Source organism: Coregonus lavaretus (assembly GCF_964263955.1).
Source record: "Coregonus lavaretus genome assembly, chromosome: 36".
Taxonomy (NCBI): domain Eukaryota; kingdom Metazoa; phylum Chordata; class Actinopteri; order Salmoniformes; family Salmonidae; genus Coregonus; species Coregonus lavaretus.
The window spans coordinates 24,862,589-24,883,298 of record NC_140023.1 but is presented as its reverse complement, the minus strand read 5'-3'; the positions used below and the strand labels follow the sequence as shown (position 1 = coordinate 24,883,298).

General features: G+C 40.0%; 1 protein-coding gene across 2 annotated transcripts in view; it reads right to left on the bottom strand.

Annotated features, from left to right (window-relative positions):
- Positions 1–4,124: 4,124 nt before the first annotated feature.
- Positions 4,125–20,710, bottom strand: part of abcc2 (ATP binding cassette subfamily C member 2) — an 81,394-nt gene continuing 64,808 nt past the window's right edge. For both annotated transcript variants that reach the window (XM_084153715.1, XM_084153714.1), the window contains 4 exons: positions 17,262–17,420; positions 16,938–17,104; positions 7,122–7,316; positions 4,125–6,659 (listed from right to left, as the gene is read on the bottom strand). In XM_084153715.1, coding sequence (XP_084009841.1) covers positions 6,500–6,659; positions 7,122–7,316; positions 16,938–17,104; positions 17,262–17,420 — 681 coding nt within the window. In that variant the 3' untranslated portion in view covers positions 4,125–6,499. The remainder of the gene's footprint in view (positions 6,660–7,121; positions 7,317–16,937; positions 17,105–17,261; positions 17,421–20,710) is intronic.

Below are 20,710 nucleotides of genomic sequence, written 5' to 3'. Positions count from 1 at the left end.
TTATAATTGCAATGTGATACAAAAGCACAACTGTGTGTTTTAGGACCATGCAGATGCCTCTGAGCGGTCAGGTAGGCTATTTTGAGTGTTCAACCGGATTGATTTAGGACAGGGCAGACACCACAGAATGGCTGACAGGCTGTGTGAAGGCAAAGCTGGAGGGGTATGTGTGTGTTGAGACTGAGCGCTGCAGCAGGCAGCTGAGTCTCATGAGTGAGAGGAGACAGAGCAGCATGCGCGCACGTCTTGACAACTTTTTACCAGTTGTAAGTAGGCTATTTAGATTGTCATTATGGACATTGTAGAATAATAGTGAAGACATCAAAACTATGAAATAACACATATGGAATCATGTAATAACCCAAAAAGTGTTAAACAAATCAAAATATATTTGAGATTTGAGATTCTTCAAAGTAGCCACCCTTTGCCTTGATGACACCTTTGCACAATCTTGGCATTCTCTCAACCAGCTTCATGAGGAATGCTTTTCCAACAGTCTTGAAGGAGTTCCCACATATGCTGAGCACTTGTTGGCTGCTTTTCCTTCACTCTGCGGTCCAACTCTTTATTTGGATAGTAGGCAAATAGGCCTACATTAGGGTATAATGACTGTATGGGGACATCTTCTGAGGCTGAGGGGTGCTTTTATGAAGGCGCATGGTGTTGTGATGCTACATGGAGATCACAAGCTCTTCAACTGGGAAGCAGTGTCGCAATGGAGGGAATAGCCTATACGGAAACTACCTAAGACCGCTGCAACAGAGTCATTGTAAAGTGTGGCAATAAGCTTATGCCAGACTTAGCCTACATTTAACCTCTCCCTTGTTCATTTCAAAGTCCATATGTTCATGACCCGATTCATATAAATCATGTCAAATCATTAGAAATTCATATTAACCCCTCCTACAGAATATGCTTTGGCAAGATTTTGAGTGATGAAATAAATATCCAAATATTCGCTAAAAAAAATGTTGGAGTGGCAAAGACTCCAGTAGTCATACATAATTCATAGATTCACCAAACATCTATTATTATTATTCTAGATGTCATTATTCCTGGTAGATATTACTGGTTACGATTGCAGACAGAGATGGGATGGTGCAATATTGAATTACTTATATTTTGATAATGTACATGCATGGGGATGTCCACGTCACCCAGAGATATGCCCATGCTGTAGAGTTAAACCTAGCTGACTGAAACTTCACTGCAAACAAATCCGTTACATTTGCTACCTAAATGTGAATTAAACTCAACTGAGGAGTAATAGAGAATGGAGAATTTTAACTTGAAAATGTGCAGGATACCTCTTTCCGGTTTCCCTGACGTTTTTTTTCATACTGTGTTATGTTTGTTCGCGTAGCACTCCTCACAGGCCGTTTGGTATACGTTTTTTTGTAGGTGAGATGAAAGTGCCAAAACTCTGAAAGGGAAAGGTATTATTGTACACCAGAATTGCAACACAAGATTTGTTCAAGCCTAAAATGTTAGTCCCGTAATCGTAACATGGTGTTTGTATGTTCACAGATGACATTTTGTGGATGTAGCAGTATGTCTCTGTGTGAATACAGCACTCTTGTATGCTGATTGTATGACCTTTTGACTGTAGCCTCTTTCCGTAAACCTGACTTTCATGTCATTGGCTTTTACAATGTACTAATTTCTGTCCGAGCACAGTCTTCTGAACTTTCGTTCTATATTTTACTTATGTTGCCTTTATATACCGTCTTGTTAACGTTCTACATATTTTGTATACAGTGCATTCGGAAAGTATTCAGACCACTTGACTTTTTCCACATTTTGTTACGTTACAGTCTTATTCTAAAAATGATTCAATTAATTGTTTTCTTTATCAATTTACACACAATACCCCATAATAACAAAGTGAAAACAGGTTTTTAGAATTTAAGCAAATTTAGTAAAAATAAATAACATAAGTATTCAGACCCTTTGCTATGAGACTAGAAATTGAGACTCAGGTGCATCCTGTTTCCATTGATCATCCTTGAGATGTTTCTACAACTTGATTTGAGTCCACCTATGGTAAAATCAATTGATTGGACAGGATTTGGAAAGGCACACACCTGTCTATATAAGGTACCACAGTTGTCAGTGCATGTCAGAGCAAAAACCAAGCCATGAGGTTGAAGGAATTGTCCGTAGAGCTCCGAGACAGGATTGTGTCGAGGCACAGATCTGGGGAAGGGTACCAAAACATTTCTGCAGCATTGAAAGTCCCCAAGAACACAATGGCCTCCATCATTCTTAAATGGAAGAAGTTTGTAACCACCAAGACACTTCCTAGAGCTGGCCGCCCGGCCAAACTGAGCAGTCGGGGGAGAAGGGCCTTGGTCAGGGAGGTGACCAAGAACCTGATGGTCACTCTGACAGAGCTCCAGAGTTCCTCTGTGGAGATGGAAGAACCTTTCAGAAGGACAACCATCTCTGCAGCACTCCACCAATCAGGCCTTTATGGTAGGGTGGCCAGACGGAAGCCACTCCTCAGTAAAAGGTACATGACAGCCCGCTTGGTTTGCCAAAAGGCACCTAAGACTCTCAGACCATGAGAAACAAGATTCTCTGGTCTGATGAAACCAAGATTGAACTCTTTGGCCAGAATGCCAAGCGTCACATCTGGAGGAAACTTGGCACCATCCCTAAGGTGAAGCATGATGGTGGCAGCATCATGCTGTGGGGATGTTTTTCAGCGGCAGGGACTGGGAGACTAGTCAGGATCGAGGGAAAGATGAACAGAGCAAAGTACAGAGAGATCCTTGATGAAAACCTGCTCCAGAGCGGACCTCAGACTGGGGCGAAGGTTCACCTTCCAACAGGACAACGACCCTAAGCACACAGCCAAGACAACGCAGGAGTGGCTTCGGGACAAGTCTCTGAATGTCCTCGAACATCTCTGGAGAGACCTGAAAATAGCTGTGCAGCAACGCTCCCCATCATACCTTACAGAGCTTGAGAGGATCTGCAGAGAAGAATGGGAGAAACTCCCCAAATACAGGTGTGCCAAGCTTGTAGCGTCATACCCAAGAAAGTGCTTCAACAAAGTACTGAGTAAAGGGTCTGAATACTTATGTAAACGTGATATTTCTGTTTTATTTCATTTGATAAATTAGCAAAATTTCTTCAATCGTGTTTTGATTTGTCATTATGGGGTATTGTGTGCAGATTGATGAGATTATTTTTTTAAAAAGAATAAGGCTGTAGCGTAACAAAATATGGAAAAAGTCAAGGGGTCTGAATACTTTCCGAATGCACTGTAGATGTTTTTTGTTCCCATTGTAGCGACGTGTGATTTTAATGTCATATGTTGAACAATGTTGAACATTCTTGTACTGTCTGTCTATAATGCTGAACTGTTGTGGACTACTGAGTTCCTCCAAGCTCTCTCTCTCTCTCTCCACGACAAAGGGTCATAAACGTTGCCCTTCACACCTAGGTGTGATACACTACATTACCAAAAGTATGTGGACACCTGCCTGTCGAACATCTTATTCCCAAATCATGGGCATTAATATGGAGTTGGTCCCCCCTTTGCTGCTATTACAGCCACCACTCTTCTGGGAAGGCTTTCCACTAGATGTTGGAACATTGCTGCAGGGACTTGCTTCCATTCAGCCACAAGAGCACTAGTGAGGCTAGGCACTGATGTTGGGCGATTACGCATTTTTTTACATACCTACAGGGGTCCTACAATTCTAAAACAAATGGCTAAATGATACATTTTATACGTTAGCTTAGTAGATATTGCGATCTAACGGCTTACAGCACTGGTGCGTCAATCTAAGTAACATAATAGACAAATCTGTCAGTTTAAGCTAGAGATATCTGCACAGGCTGCATCTCAATCTGCCTATGTCACCCATCCGCCTATGTTGACTTTCTGTTTTGCCATTTATGAATGTGTTATTTAATGCGTTCCTATGGGCTATAGTAGTAAAGGCCAAATTCAATATTTTACCGAATATATTTATTTATTTTATAACTAAAGGGGTCCTAAAATTTTCTTTTTCATTACAGATATGAAATCAGATGAAACACCCCACCAGAGTCAATCAGCAACACAGATTCAGTTCCAGAATTGTGTAAAATAAAATATTTACAGAATAATATATAATGCCAAGTTTTTATTTTATGTTACATTTAAATACATTTAACATATTTTTTTTTTTTTCTCAGGACATATGAGAAATATTTCAAATTGGACATAATACATTTCAAATACCCATGGGGCGGCGCACAATTGGCCCAGCGTCATCCAGGGTAGGGGAGGGAATGGTCGGCAGGGATGTAGCTCAGTTGGTAGAGCATGGCATTTGCAACGCCAGGGTTTTGGGTTCGATTCCCACGGGGGGCCAGTATGAAAAATAAAAAAATAAAAAATGTATGCACTCACTAACTGTAAGTCGCTCTGGATAAGAGCGTCTGCTAAATGACTAAAATGTAAATGTAAATGCATTTTAAAATACATATTAAAAGAACATTGACAGCAGTTTTTTGGATTGTGATAAGGCTAGAAAGCATCACTAAGCTATTTCAGGCATTTCTAAGCCGTGTCCTTCATAAACCATGAGGACATTTTATATGTTGATCATATCAGTGTTACTAACAGCCAGCACATTTCCCACCGTTTTCCTACCTTTGCATGACCTTACGGCTGTTTACACAGCCACCCTAAGAAACCAATTCAGATTTTTTTCAATATCCAATCATTTTTTCGGACTTCTCATTGTTTTACACAGCCACCCCATTATGATCTTTTTTTCAGTAATTGGTCTTTTGACCGATTAGATCAGCTCTGAAAAATAAGGTTGGTTTGATTCAGGACGGTCACACTGTGAAGTGAAATGGTTTTAGCTATAGCTTGATTAGAAAATATATGTCTATACTAAAGAGTAGTTCCATTGTTTTTGGGACGACTCGTTTTACAATGTAAGAGTGAATTACTTAGGGTATGACATTTATTTTGTATGATCTTCAAAACTAAATCTCAATACTGTATTATCCTTTTTGTATATCAATAAAAACATGTTTTACCTAAACCAAATTTGACACCTTCACTGCTTACATAATGTTCTTCATCAACACAGGTCTGATGTGATTGGTCAAAAGACCAATTAGTGGAAAATATATCAGAATTGGGTTGCCTGTGTAAACACATCTTATGTGACCATTTTAGATTTGCGCATTCACGCTGATGTAGCCTCTTATGTAGCACACAGATGCAATGCTCATTTCCTGTCACTGTTCCTTTAAATGTTTTGGTGGTTGCGATAACAGCAGGTCATGTTCATTAAAACCACTTCAGATTGTCCAGACTGAGGTCGCATATGAAACATCGGAATTGTATCAGGATTGAGATCCACATATGGATGTGATATAAATCAGAACTCAAAAGATCAGATTCCATGTGGTTTTTGCTGTTTGCACATTATGGAAACGATCAGATAGGTATCAGATATGCCAAATAATTGGCATAAGATCTGAATTGGGCTGCCTGTGTAAACACAGCCTATGTGTATATTTTATGACTACAAATAAACCCTAGATACCAAGCACACTCCTTTCGCTCTCATTACTTCTAAATTAATTAGCTTTCTAGAGATAATTTAATAAAGAAAGTAGGAGAATGGAAGGTGAGGATTGGCTAATTAAAATAATTAGAGAGAAAGGGTGGTGCTTGTGTTTCAAAATAAACAATGAGTACTACAAAAATATATAATAAAGGAGCAAACCAATGAAAAGTACTACTTCATCAAATTAAAAGTATTTTGAAATGCAAGGAGATTCCTTGTTTTCTCAATATGTTTAATAAATGCAAATGAAAGTCATGTTAATTAGTACATGTTGATGAAGAACATTTGTGTTGATGAAGAACATTATGTAAGCAGTGAAGGTGTCACACTTGGCTTAGGTAAAAAATATTCATTGATATACAAAAAGGATAATACAGTATTGATATTTAGTTTTGAAGAGTCATACCCTAAGGAATTCACTCTTACATTGTAAAACGAGTCGTTCCAAAAACAAAAATCAAGCTATAGCTAAAACCATTTCACTTCACAGTGCGACCATCCTGAATCAAACCAACCTTCATTGAAATACACCTCAAAGATCACACAACCTTTATATCAATAACAGACCGCAAAACCATTTGTAAAATCAGACAGAAAAACACGTGTATAAAAACATGAGAAAAATAATAACATTTGGCATACATCTTTATCACAAAGAAGTGGTGATATTGAAATGGTATATAACCAACTGGAAATTGTAATGGTATAATATTTCTCAATATTCAACTTAAGCTTTTAAAGTTAGCTGGATAACCTGTTGATACTGCTTCGTAATACACCCCTCCGGTAGGTTATCGAGAACACATTCTCTTTTACAATCAACACCAGGGGCTAGCATCCCCTCTGCAGTTAAGGCATGATTTTGCCCTCTCTGAGATCAATTGTGCTACAAGTCCCATGATGCGCTCTGCTCAGAGAGCAGTGTTGTCCAAAGCAGTGCTGTCCAGAGCAGTGCTGTCCACTGTAGTGATACCAGCATCCCTTGCCATGGAATAGAAGTGACCCTGTTTGTTGAAGAGAGTGCTGGGAGAGTCAAACTCTACGATCTTTCCAGCATCCAGCACCATCACCCTGAAAGTGTGAGAGAGAAAGGGATGGAGAAAGAGGGAGTGGGAGAAGAGGGAGGAAAGGATGAGTGAGAGTCAACTATTTCAGAGTTTCAGTTGCTATGCAACAAGTTCTGTGGGAAAACTCTTGTCGTAAAGTTTGTGTGCCAGTCTGTGCGTCTAAGTACACAGTAAATCAAGGATAGTTGAAATCACAGTGTTAAAAAATGAGGGTTAAATTGACTCTACTGGGAGTTATCTTAGCCCTCAAGAGAGTGATACACTCCCTGGAGTTAGTGTTGATAACTGGAGTTGATTGGGACGGAGTCCTTTTAACGCCATTTAGTGTCATTTTAACTCCAGAAATATCAACACCATGACCAGAGTAGTTTTAACACAAAATGGGGGTGGGACCATATAAACCCCAACATAGTGTTACATTTGACTCCATAGGAGTGACTTTACTGTGTATGTGCATGTGTGTTACCTGCTACTGTCCAGGATGCTGTGGAGTCTGTGTGCGATGGTGAGTACAGTGCAATGGGAGAACTCTCGTCGTATGGTTTTCTGGATCAGGTTGTCTGTCTCTAGGTCCACAGCAGCTGTAGCCTCATCCAGAATCAGAATACGAGACTTCCTCAGCAGGGCACGGGCCAGACACAACAACTGTCTCTGACCAATACTGTAATGGAAACATGTGCAACCTGTCAAAATACACCTCATGGTCATCTCACTCCATAATCATGGGCAATAATGCATTCGGGCAGGTAGCGTTCACTTGGCATCCGCCAAACCCAGATTTGTCCGTCTGACTACCAGATCGTGAAACGTGATTCATCATTCCAGAGAACGCGTTTCCCATGCTCCAGAGTCCAATGGCGGCAAGCTTTACACCACTCCAGCTGACGCTTGGCATTGCGCATGTTGATCTTAGGCTTGTGTGCGACTACTCGGCCATGAAAACCCATTTCATGAAGCTCCCGACGAACAGTTCTTGTGCTGACGTTGCTTCCAGATGCAGTTTGGAACTCGGTAGTGAGTGTTGCAACCGAGGACAGACGATTTTTAGGCGTTACGCGCTTCAGCACTCAGTGGTCCCGTTCTGTGAGCTTGTGTGGCCTACCACTTCAAATCAAATCAAATCAAATTGTATTGTATTTGTCACATACACGTGTTTAGCAGATGTTATAGCGGGTGTAGTGAAATGCTTGTGCTTCTAGCTCCGACAGTGAGTAATATCTAACAAGTAATATCTAACAATTTCACAACATATACCCAATATACACAAAACTGGTAAGGAATGGGATTTAAGAACATATACATATATGGACAAGCAATGACAGAGCGGCATGGACTAAGATACAGTAGAATATTATAGAATATAATGCAGCATATACATATGAGATGAGTAGTGCAAGATATGTAAACATTATTAAAGTGACTAGTGTTCCATTTCTTAAAGTGGCCAGTGATTTCAATAGGCAGCAGCAGCCTCTAATGTGCTAGTGATGGCTATTTAACAGTCTGATGGCCTTGAGATAGAAGCTGTTTTTCATTCTCTCGGTCCCAGCTTTGATGCACCTGTACTGACCTCGCCTTCTGGATGATAGCGGGGTGAACAGGCAGTGGCTCGGGTGGTTGATGTCCTAGATTATCTTTTTGGCCTTCCTGTGACATCGGGTGCTGTATGTGACTTGGAGGGCGGGTAGTTTGCCCCCGGTAATACGTTCGGCAGACCGCACCACCCTATGGAGAGCCCTGCGGTTGCGGGCAGTGCAGTTGCCGTACCAGACGGTGATACAGCCCGACAGGATGCTCTCAATTGTGCATCTGTAAAAGTTTGTGAGGGTTTTAGGTGCTAAACCGAATTTCTTCAGCCTCCTGAGGTTGAAGAGGCTCTGTTGCGCCTTCTTCACCACACTGTCTGCGTGGGTGGACCATTTCAGTTTGTCGGTGTTGTGTACGCCAAGGAACTTGAAGCTTTCCACCTTCTCCACTGCGGTCCCGTCGATGTGGATAGAGGGGTGCACCCTCTACTTCGCAGCTGAGCAGTTATTGCTCCTAGACATTTCCACTTCACAATAACAGCACTTGCAGTTGACATAGCAGGCCAGAAATCTGACAAACTGACTTGTTGGAAAGGTGGCATCCTATGACAGTGCAAAAGTTCTCTTCAGTACGGGCCATTCTACTGCCAATGTTTTTTCCTATGGAGATTGCATGGCTGTGTGCTCGATTTTATACACCTGTCAACAACGGTGTGGCTGAAATCGCTGAATCCACTAATTTGAAGGGGTGTCCACATACTTTTGTCCATGTCGTGTAGCTTCCAGAATGATCAGATTTGCGTAAAGTTTTGTCATAATTGCCTAGGCTAGGCTATATAATTCACCACCTGAGGAAGTGGGAACTCAAAACACATAAGCTAGATTGTTAACTCTAAATATGCTAGATAGCCATGTTATTGATAGAGCTAACATTATATTTAATGTCCTACAAAAACTTTCCATCAGTATGCCTAGGCTACTTGATGTATTCACTAGGGGTGTGCCGATCTTGTCATACTCGTATTCGTAATCGTATCTGTTTTATCACACTTGATCCTCTAATCGGATTTACTCATGATCGAAGTGGACTTTAATGTCGGTAAAGCCTATACATCAAGTGTGCATTACTGTGCTATCACTCAGAGTGCATTGTTATCTTCCTTCACTCATTCACACACATTGTTAAACGACCCTAACAGATGACAATGCACATGTTTTACTTACTTAGTCCTATTCAGTTATCAACAATATCCTAATGCATGGCTGGTTACTACTGCCTGCATTCATTCCACACAGATTTAGATGAAGGTAGGCTAATTCATTTGACCCATATATTGTTTCGCTTTCGAGAGGAGCAACACTTTTCTCTCCCGAAACACTTATGCCACATTTGTCATTTTATTTTCTAATGATCTGCCACACGGCAAACATGCCTGGGCGAGAAGAAATAGCAAGCAAGCATGGGCTTGGATCACGACATAATGAGAAACGTCAGTAATGGAATAATTATACGAACAGACAAAGTAGGCCTACTAAAGTAGACAACCGCCAAGTAGACAACCAGTAAACAACCATATGCAAAGTCGACAGGAAATAACTTGATTGAACAACAATGACTAGCTATGGATTCTAAGTCATACACAATCTTTGGAGAAGGGTAGAGGTGTGCTTGAGACGAGTGACTGTGAGTGAGTGAAACAGCAGCGCGTATGTCTGTCTGGGGAATTGAGAGCAGAGCGGCTTGTTCTAATCCAATCGTTGCAGCAGGCTCAACCGATACCCCGCCCGTTTTCTTTATAGACAGAAGAACTAGCCAATAGTTGTTTACAGCACACAGCACTTCACACTGTTTGAGTGAAAGAGAGATGCATGCTGGCAGCTGAAAATAACTTTTTCCCGATGACGGATAATTACAAAAAATACTTGTGTCATAATTCTCCATATCCGTTACGATACTCGTTTTGTCGGAGTACTCGTCACACATAGTATTCACAGCGAATGCTGCACTCTGCTCAGCGTCGCATCATCTCAAAACCACATGACATACTCCGGTTGTAAAGTGGTGCCATTTGCTCAAAATTGAGAGTTGAAAATATGTTTTATACTCAGAGAAAGCTGAATCTCATCTTTAACAATAACAACAGTAATTACTTTAAAAACGGTGTTATTCCCACAATTGCATTTTGAAATGTTGTGCAACAGTCATTTGCGTGCCTTTATCAGAATGCATCTCTCCCACTGGCGTACCACACACTCCCGCATTCCCCGCAAGGTGGGGAGGCCAACGGACTCTGGGGGCCCCCAACCCAGGTAGGCCCCTCCACAGAGAGCATATGAACAGGTCATAAGCCTTGGCAAAAATGTTTAGAATAGCAGGAAATTAGCTTTGGAAATGCAAAATTCTCTCAGCCTCATTGCAAAATGTGTAGAATAGCATGAAATAAGCTATGAAACTGAAACATGTTCTCTTTGCCCCATGGCAATATCTGTAGAATTGCAGGAAATGTGCTTTAAAAATTCTACATTCTCTCAGCTTCATGACAAAATGTGTAAAATAGCATGAGTTAGTCATAAAACTGCAATTTTTTCTATTTGCCCCATGGAATTGTAGGAAGTTAGCTTGAGGGGGAGCCTTGCTCAGACCTTGCGGGGGGGGGGGGGGGCCCGCGAAACTGCGGTACACCACTGATCTCCCCCTCCATATGCTATCATCTGAATGATAATACGATCCCTGTGCGGATGTCTGTTTGAGCAGAGTTGAGTAATGCCTAAAGGCTGCTTTATAGTCTGTCTAACAACATGTCTGTAGACCATTAGAATGCAACAAGTGTCGTTGGCCAAAATAACATTACATTTTTACTCAGGCCGACTGTCTGTAGATCGTCAACGCGGTTGTCGTTTTCCTTGTCGCAGAGACATTAACATTTTTCTACTTTTACCCTGTTGTTTTGATCGTTGTCATGGTAACCTGACTGTGACAGCGTCAATACGTTTTTCATTTCTCCGACAGAATGCCCTGCTTTTATTTCCTCACATTCACGACCGTACGTTTTTTATTTTCTTTCTTTTTCTAGGGGGTAGATCAGCTTTAATATTGTAGATAGATTGTAACTTCCATCAATGTAATTGTCTGCATCACTTCCAATCCCCCATATATTTTTTTTCTCGCATATATATATATATATATATATATATATATATATATATATATTACACACATACTTAAACATATATATATATATATACACATACATACATATACAATGAGGGAAAAAAGTATTTGATCCCCTGCTGATTTTATAAGTTTGCCCACTGACAAAGACATGATCAGTCTATAATTTTAATGGTAGGTTTATTTGAACAGTGAGAGAGAGAATAACAACAAAAAAATCCAGAAAAACGCATGTCAAAAATGTTATAAATTGATTTGCATTTTAATGAGGGAAATAAGTATTTGACCACTCTGCAAAACATGACGTAGTACTTGGTGGCAAAACCCTTGTTGGCAATCACAGAGGTTTTCACACATCTCAGGAGGGATCTTCTCCAAGTCATTAAGGTTTCGAGGCTGACGTTTGGCAACTCAAACCTTCAGCTCCCTCCACAGATTTTCTATGGGATTAAGGTCTGGAGACTGGCTAGGCCACTCCAGGACATTAATATGCTTCTTCTTGAGCCACTCCTTTGTTGCCTTGGCCGTGTGTTTTGGGTCATTGTCATGCTGGAATACCCATCCACAACCCATTTTCAATGCTCTGGCTGAGGGAGGGAGGTTCTCACCCAAGATTTGACGGTACATGGCCCCGTCCATCGTCCCTTTGATGCGGTGAAGTTGTCCTGTCCCCTTAGCAGAAAAACCCCCCCAAAGCATAATGTTTCCACCTCCATGTTTGACGGTGGGGATGGTGATCTTGGGGTCATAGGCAGCATTCCTCCTCCTCCAAACACGGCGAGTTGAGTTGATGCCAAAGACCTTGATTTTGGTCTCATCTGACCACAACACTTTCACCCAGTTCTCCTCTGAATCATTCAGATGTTCATTGGCAAACTTCAGACGGCCCTGTATATGTGCTTTCTTGAGCAGGGGGACCTTGCGGGCGCTGCAGGATTTCAGTCCTTCACGGCGTAGTGTGTTACCAATTTTTTTCTTGGTGACTATGGTCCCAGCTGCCTTGAGATCATTGACAAGATCCTCCCGTCTAATTCTGGGCTGATTCCTCACCGTTCTCATGATCATTGCAACTCCACGAGGTGAGATCTTGCATGGAGCCCCAGGCCGAGGGAGATTGACAGTTCTTTTGTGTTTCTTCCATTTGCGAATAATCGCACCAACTGTTGTCACCTTCTCACCAAGCTGCTTGGCGATGGTCTTGTAGCCCATTCCAGCCTTGTGTAGGTCTACAATCTTGTCCCTGACATCCTTGGAAAGCTCTTTGGTCTTGGCCATGGTGGAGAGTTTGGAATCTGATTGATTGATTGCTTCTGTGGACAGATGTCTTTTATACAGGTAACAAACTGAGATTAGGAGCACTCCCTTTAAGAGTGTGCTCCTAATCTCAGCTCATTACCTGTATAAAAGACACCTGGGAGCCAGAAATCTTTCTGATTGAGAGGGGGTCAAATACTTATTTCCCTCATTAAAATGCAAATCAATTTATAACATTTCTGGATTTTTTTGTTCAAATAAACCTACCATTAAAATTAGACTGATCATTTCTTTGTCAGTGGGCAAACGTACAAAATCAGCAGGGGATCAAATACTTTTTTCCCTCACTGTATATACATACATACATACATACATACATACATACATACATACATACATATCCTTTAAAAATATATATATTTCCCTTTATTACTTTCCAACCCCACCATCCCCTCCCTAATTGGAGTAAACTAGTGAACAACAATGCTTAGGCCTCTACTTCATGCTTATACATACTATATACTTTTATGGACACAGTCAATAATTATATTTTGTTTGTTTTTACTCCTGAACTTCCTCCGATCATTTTCATGATGTCCATCTGGTATGCTTCTATATGCCATATCTTTCTAACTGTGCTCTTTCACAAAAGCTCACAATATATAACCTATATAATTATTATGGACACAGCATGTCTTACACTAGTTATCTTGTTGTTATTAGTTGTTGTTATTAGTCCCATCCTTCAGCTCCATTCAACACCTTTCAACTCCATTCAACACCTCCCATCTATCTCTTAACACCATCCATATTGGATTTCTATTTGCCATACATTTTTAAACTGTACTGTGATGTTTTACAAAAGTTCTGAACCTTTCTATTCTCATTGTTTCTACAGTTTGTGAATTGAAAATAAACATCTTTGCTAAAAGTATTATTATATTATTGATCGATTGACTATGACTTTTCAGATCACCCAGTAGTGCTATCTACAGGGTCAGCTCCATGCAAATATTGCAATCCTTCAGCCATTCCTGGACCTGTGTCCAGAAACAAGCTACAAATGGACAGTACCAAAACAAATGATCTAATGATTCTGTCTCTTCACAGCCAAATCTGCAGAGCTGGGAAGATTGTATCCCCGATACAAATAACATTCTATTGGTAGCAAGAATTTTATATAATCATTTAAATTGAAAAATTCTAAGTTTTGAATCTGGCATCGTTTTGCGTATCAGTTCATAAACACTATGCCATGGAATCGGTACGTCAAAAATCTCTTCCCAACTATTTTGCAATCTATATGGGACGGCTGTCAATCTTTTGGTCCTTAAATGAAACTGGTAAACTTTTTTATTTATCACAATTTTCTTTAACCAATTATGCTCTTTAATGCAAGGCCGACAGACAAGTTCCTTACTTTCTCCTCCTTCCACTTTCTTCTTCCATTTTTGCGGTAATGCTTCAATTATTTGGTTGTAATTTTGGGTAGAGCAGACATTTCCATATGTTTTTGTTAGCTGCATGTGCGACATAACTCCACCATTCCTACCGATAATATAATTTACGAAGATTATACCTTTTTTAAACATTTTCTCAAAAAAAGAAAGTTTTTTTATCAATTAGTATATTTGAGTTTAACCACAATATTTGTTGCAATATTTGTTCTGTCATTTCTGGAGGATTAAATTGAAATTGCAACCAACTTTCTATGGCTTGTTTTAGAAATAGTGATATTTGGGAGATTATTTCCTTTTCAAATACCTGAAAGTGAGGGGTTGTAATCTGAATAAAGGGAAAAAGTCCCTTCTTGAACATTGGGTGAGACAATCTTACTAGTTTGCTAGAGAACCAGTTCGGATTTAAGTATAATTTTTGTATGACTGAAGCTTTTAGTGATAGGTCTAATGCTTTAATATTTAATCATTTCTGTCCTCCTAATTCATATTCATTATTTAAATAGGCCCGTTTAATTTTGTCTGGCTTGCCGTTCCAAATAAAATTGAATATTTTTTTCTCATATAATTTAAAGACCATAAACAAATAGGTAGGTAAGACCATAAACAAATAGGTAAACTGGGATAATACTAAAGAGTTAATCAGGGTGATTTTTCCACAAATTGACAGGTATTTACCTTTCCGTGGTAGCAAGATCTTATCTATTTTTGCTAACTTTCTATTAATTTTTTTGGAGTGAGATCATTTTTTATCATTTGGGATATGTATTCTGAGTATATCCACATCACCATAAGACCATTTTATTGGTAAACTACATGGTAATGTAAAAATTATATTTTTTATTGATCCAATACGTAATATAGTACATTTATCATAATTTGGTTGTAATCCAGAGAGGTTAGAAAATGTATATAGATCCTCTATGAGGCTGTGGAGGGATTCTAGTTGTGGATAAAAAAGAACATGAATCATCAGCATAAAATGACATCTTTGTTTTTAAGCCCTGGATTTCTAATCCCTTGATATTATTGTTGGATCTGATTTTAATAGCTAACATCTCAATGGCAATAATAAATAGATATGCCGATAGTGGACAACCTTGTTTCACTCCTCTTGACAGTTTAAATCTTTCTGAGAAATAGCCATTATTTACTATTTTACACCTAGGGTCACGACCGTAAGTTAGCTATTTTTAGGTTGCCATTAATAATTATCTCGTAATGTGTAAATGTTGCAATTATAATGAATAAAGGTTGCCTACAGTCAAAAATCTGGTCATCATTTGGGCTGGCTAGCCAGCTAACAAGCTAGCAACAAACCAAAACATATATATATATTTTGCCTGGCTTGCTAGATTGACATATTCTAAATACATTTTTAAATGGATGGGTTTATTGGTGTTAAAATAGAGCAGGTATTGCCTTGTTTGTTGATCTTTATACAACGGGTGGGTCTAATCCTGAATGCTGATTGGTTAAAACCACATTCCAGCCGGTGTCTATTCCACAAGTTACCACCGGCTAAATCTATGACATTAAAATGCCTATTTACTCTGTTCCATCTGACTGCACAATCCACTGTCTCATCAGCCCAGCCAGGCACTTTATAAGCTTGATCTCCACTATTAAAAGCATCTAGTCCCCTGTAGCTCAGTTGGTAGAGCATGGTGCTTGCAACACCAGGGTTGTGGGTTTGTTTCCCACAGGGGGCCAGTATGAAAATGTATGCACTCACTAACTGTAAGTCGCTCTGGATAAGAGCGTCTACTAAAATGTAGATACTATCTCACATTTCTTTTAGATTAACATTTAGTTTTCAATCGCAGAGATTTGTATAACCCTTTCTGTCTGTCTCGCCGACATTTGCAACCTTGTTTCAATATTCAAATTTGATCTCCAGCTCTCCCATAGTAATGAACATGTCGGGAGTCGGGACGAGACAGACAGGCAGGCAGGCAGGCAGGCAGCGTTTCTCAGCCAGTCGAAATCATGAATCAGCTGGCATCATTTTTATGGATATATACACAGAAATGTAAATCGAGAAAAGCTAGTTTGCAGTCTTTCCAGCTTCAGTTTGAAGTGATTGTGTTAGCTGTGTTGTTGGCTAGCTCCTCTAAACAACAGTGTCCTGACGAGAGAGCACATTTTCAATGCCAGGAAAAATCGTGCCTCATTAGCTTATTGTTATGGATGTCTCCAAATAAATGTCACTAGAAAACAGCTTAAACAAATGCAAATGCAGCTACTTTGCTGTTATTCTGCCTGCACTTTTTGACGTGACTGTAAGTTAGCCGTAGATGGCTAGCTAGCAAGCAAGGGATAAGAACGTTGCCAGCCAGTATGGCAATGGAACAAAAAGACTGAACGACTGGGTCGCGTCTCTAACAACCGAACCAATAGAACGAACGACCAGCCGGCTTGGGTAGCAACCCTAGATTTGTGTCGGGACTATATCTTGTGGAAGGATGAAATAGTATGAATAGTTTAATCAAAATAACGTTTTTAATGAAAATATGTCAATCATTATTTGAATATTACATATTATTTGAGTAACCCATTGTATAAAAGTGATAATGCCCTCGAAACCGGTGTTTGGAGGATATATTGGCACTAACAACACGGGCTTAACACCCGTGCAGATATATCCTCCAAACACCGGCTTCTCAGGTATTATCACTTAAATAATACTAGCTAGCTATGCATTTCCAACCTACCTGGCTGCCTATCCAACCAACTAGCAATGGGCAGCTAGCTAGCTAGATATTTCTAGTACAGAGGAGACATTCTTCAAATCGAAGGTGACAGCATTTCAATTTCAACGATGTCCTTGTATCTTGTGTGTGCGTGTGTGCATTCATGTGAGTGTAACCCACCTGAGGTTCTCTCCCCCCTCTGACACCTCGTGGGTCAGTCCTTCTTGTAACCCCCCCACGTACTCCTTCAGATGGGACAGCTCTAGGACGCGCCAGAGATCCTCATCACTGAAGGTCTCAAACGGGTCCAGGTTCATACGCAGCGTCCCTGAGAACAGCACTGGGTCCTACACACCCGCACACACAGAGACACACCGAATGGAGAAACAAATGTCATCATGTAAAAATATTATAAAGTTTATGCCATTTATAAAGGTGTGGGTGCGTGTGTAAGTGTGCATACATGTGTAAGCGTGCATACATGCATTTCTGTGTGTGCATTACCTGTGGTATAATAGTGAGTCTGCTCCTGAGGTCGTGTAGGCCCAGAGTAGCGATGTCTGTCCCGTCGATCAAGATCCTTCCCTCTGCTGCCTCGATGATTCTAAACAGGCAGTTGGTCAGACTGGACTTCCCAGCGCCTGTTCGACCCACTATACCGATCTGCACAAGATGTGAGGATGTTCAGTAAGACTTTGAGTAATGCTTAATTCTGGTCGCAGATGGGTCGTGACCATAGAGATGTACTAAAGAACAAGTATTGAGCCAAGGTTGGTGGTTTACTGCCACCTGCAGTTATGTTTGCTTAAAAATGGTGCAAGTCCTTAATGGCGCTGCCGATGCTAAAACAGGCTTTGGACCAAGTGTGCCCTCTGTCCAACTCTGTAGCAGTGACTGATCGTGTCCCTGTGTGGGGTGGCAGGTAGCCTAGCAGTTAAGAGCGTTGGGCCAGTAACCGAAAGTTCGCTGGTTCGAATCGCCGAGCCATGCAAGGTGGAAAGATTTGCCGTTCTGCGCTTGAGCAAGACAGTTACCCAACAACAGCTGTTCCCCGGGCGCCGATGCCAAGTGGCATATTCCTTTGCTATGGCCTGCATAACCTATTTCAATAAATATGTTATAAACTAAAAACAGAATGCACAAGAACAATGTAGACAGAGCTGAGTTTCACCAAAACAACGCAAAATGTCCAGTCAGAAAATATGTTTTTGTTTTCTCTCTCCAATGATCTGGGCCTATTTTTATAGCGGACACTCCGATGTCTAATTGTTATAAATGCCTATTTATTTATAAATTTTTCTCCATTTGATATGAATATGACTTGGCCTATTAAGCTACTCTATTAGTTTTATGCATGCTGAATTTCTCCCGCCGCACTTTCATGATTAAACAATTAATTAATCTAACAGAGTGCTAAGCTATCTCAGAAAGTTTGAAGATGTTTTTGAATCATCTAAAAACATAGTAGGCATAAGGTAATAATGATAGAGAGAACAAACAATAGGAAAATAGAAAAATAGAATTAGGAGTTTGAACAAACCTTACAATTGAGCAAAACTTAGGCTATTATAAGAAAGAAATGATCATGCATGCGAGGACTGAAAGAAATCCCTCCTTGTCGTTGTGACCCAAACCGCCAAAATACCTAGGCGAATTCTTATTGAAATATCATAAAAGCATTAAGAAAAGTTAGTTATGAAGAACATTTCCCAAATATTAGAATTAAGTGTTTAATGTCCTATTGCAGCTTTCAAAAGTGAATAATTATGAAAAAGTCTATGGCTTCTCAATCACAGCTTTAATTTGAATGACACATATTTCAGGCCACAATAAGTGAAATTGAGCAAACAATACCAAGATGGAAAATATTATTATTCATAGTAGCCTAATAAGAAAGGAGGATGAGGCAAACATGCAAATCATTTAATAATTATCCAGTTCTGAGGACAGCAGAGTTGCATGCTCTGCAGCCCATTATTATTTACCACCCATACAGCCCATTATCAGCCTCAAAATGTCATCTTGTGACGTTTTTTGCAAAACGCTTTGCATCAACCAATTGGTGCTTATGTCAACTGGCCATGCTCCCAGCAGGCTTTGCTGTGCCAATGGGAAGAGATGAGTGTCAACCAATTGACACTTATGTCAATACATTGCATTTAATGAGAAAATAAAAGTGTCACATGGTTGAACCTTATGTCAATACATTGCATTCAATGGGAAATGATGAGTGTCAACCAATTGATGCTTATGTCAATACATTTCAGTCATTGGGAAAAGCGGAGTGTAAACCAATTGAAGCTTTTGTCAATACATTTGTAGTCAATGGGAAAATATGAGTTTCACAGGGTAAAAGCTTATGTCAATACACTGCACTCAATGGGAAAAGATGAGTGTCAACCAATTCATGCTTATGTCAATACAGAGCTAGGGTTTCGCCACAGGGTGAGAGGGTGGGTGGAGCAGAAAACATTTGAGGGGGCCCCCCATATTATTCAGAATTGTACAGTTAGGGCTAGTAACTTCAAAAGCAGCTGGTTTCATAAATGCATAAATGCATTAATGTCTGAATGGCTGTCAATCATAATTAAGTAGGCTATACCTGTACCCGGATTATCGAGCACACAGATTGACAAGGCAAAGTGCAACGAGCAGACAAGTCAGAACCATGATTAGGCCTAGGCTACACCTTCGTCTTTAGAATAGTCGGACAGTAAATAAAATAACATAGTCATGCAAGATCAGGTTGTCATGACTGTCCACGGGAGTCCAAATAGGTCAGATCAGGTTTGCAATGAATAACTTCAATCAGACCCCCTTTCAGTATTGGTATATTGGCCATATACCACACCCCTTCGGGCATTATTGCTTAAGTATATTCTGGACTCAAGTTGAACCTATTTCGCTGTGCTGTGTTGACCCTGAATAAATGTTGTGACAGTAGTACGGTGCTCTCTCTCTTGCTATTGTTTTCCTAGATAAAGCATGCACATACAGCACAGTGTATATAATAAGGATTCACCCCCTTGGACTTTCATTGTTCTACAAAGTGGGAATACATTTTATTTTATTTTGTCACTTATATACAAAAAAAGCTTTGTAATGTCAAAAGGGGGATTTTTTTTTTTTTTTTTTTAATCATTAAGAAAAAGTACAACACGAATATACTGTATCTTGATTCGATAGGTATTCACCCCCCTAAGTCAATACGTAATATTAGAAACACCTTTGGCATCTATTACAGCTTGGATTCTTTTTGGGCACAGTCTCTAAGCTTTGCACACCTGCATTGTGCAATATTTGCAGATTATTCTTGGCAAAATTCTTTAAGCTTTGTCAAGTTGTTGGGGATCATTGCTAAACAGCAAATGTTTTAATGTGCTGTGTTGGATTTGCCCCAAACATAACGCTTTGCATTTAGGCCAAACAGTTGATTCCGTTGATGTGTTCTATTTCAGTATTACTTTGGTGCCTTGCTGCAAACAGGATGCATGTTTTTGAATCTCCTTCTTCTGTAGGCTTCCATCTTTTCACTCTGTAATTTAGGTCCTTATTGTGGAGTAACTACAATAACTACAGTTTTTTCCCCCATCACAGCCATTGAACTCTGTAGCTTTTACAAACTATCACACTCGGCGGGTTGACAGAAACCAGATGCATCCAGTTTTCAGGAGAAATGGATCCCTGAACAGTTTCCTTCCTGTCCTGTAGCTCAGTTAGGAAGGACGACTGTATCTTTGTTGTGTTTCGGTAGTTTGAGCCGCAGCCTAATTATTAACTTGACCATGCTTAAAGGGATATTCAGTGTCTGATTTGTTATTTTTACCCAATTGCTGCCCTTCTTTATGAGGCATTGGAAAGCTGCCTGGTCTTTGTAGTTTAATTTGTGCTTGAAATTCACTAATCGAACGAGGGACCTTACAGATGTTGTACGTATAGGGTACAGAGGAAGG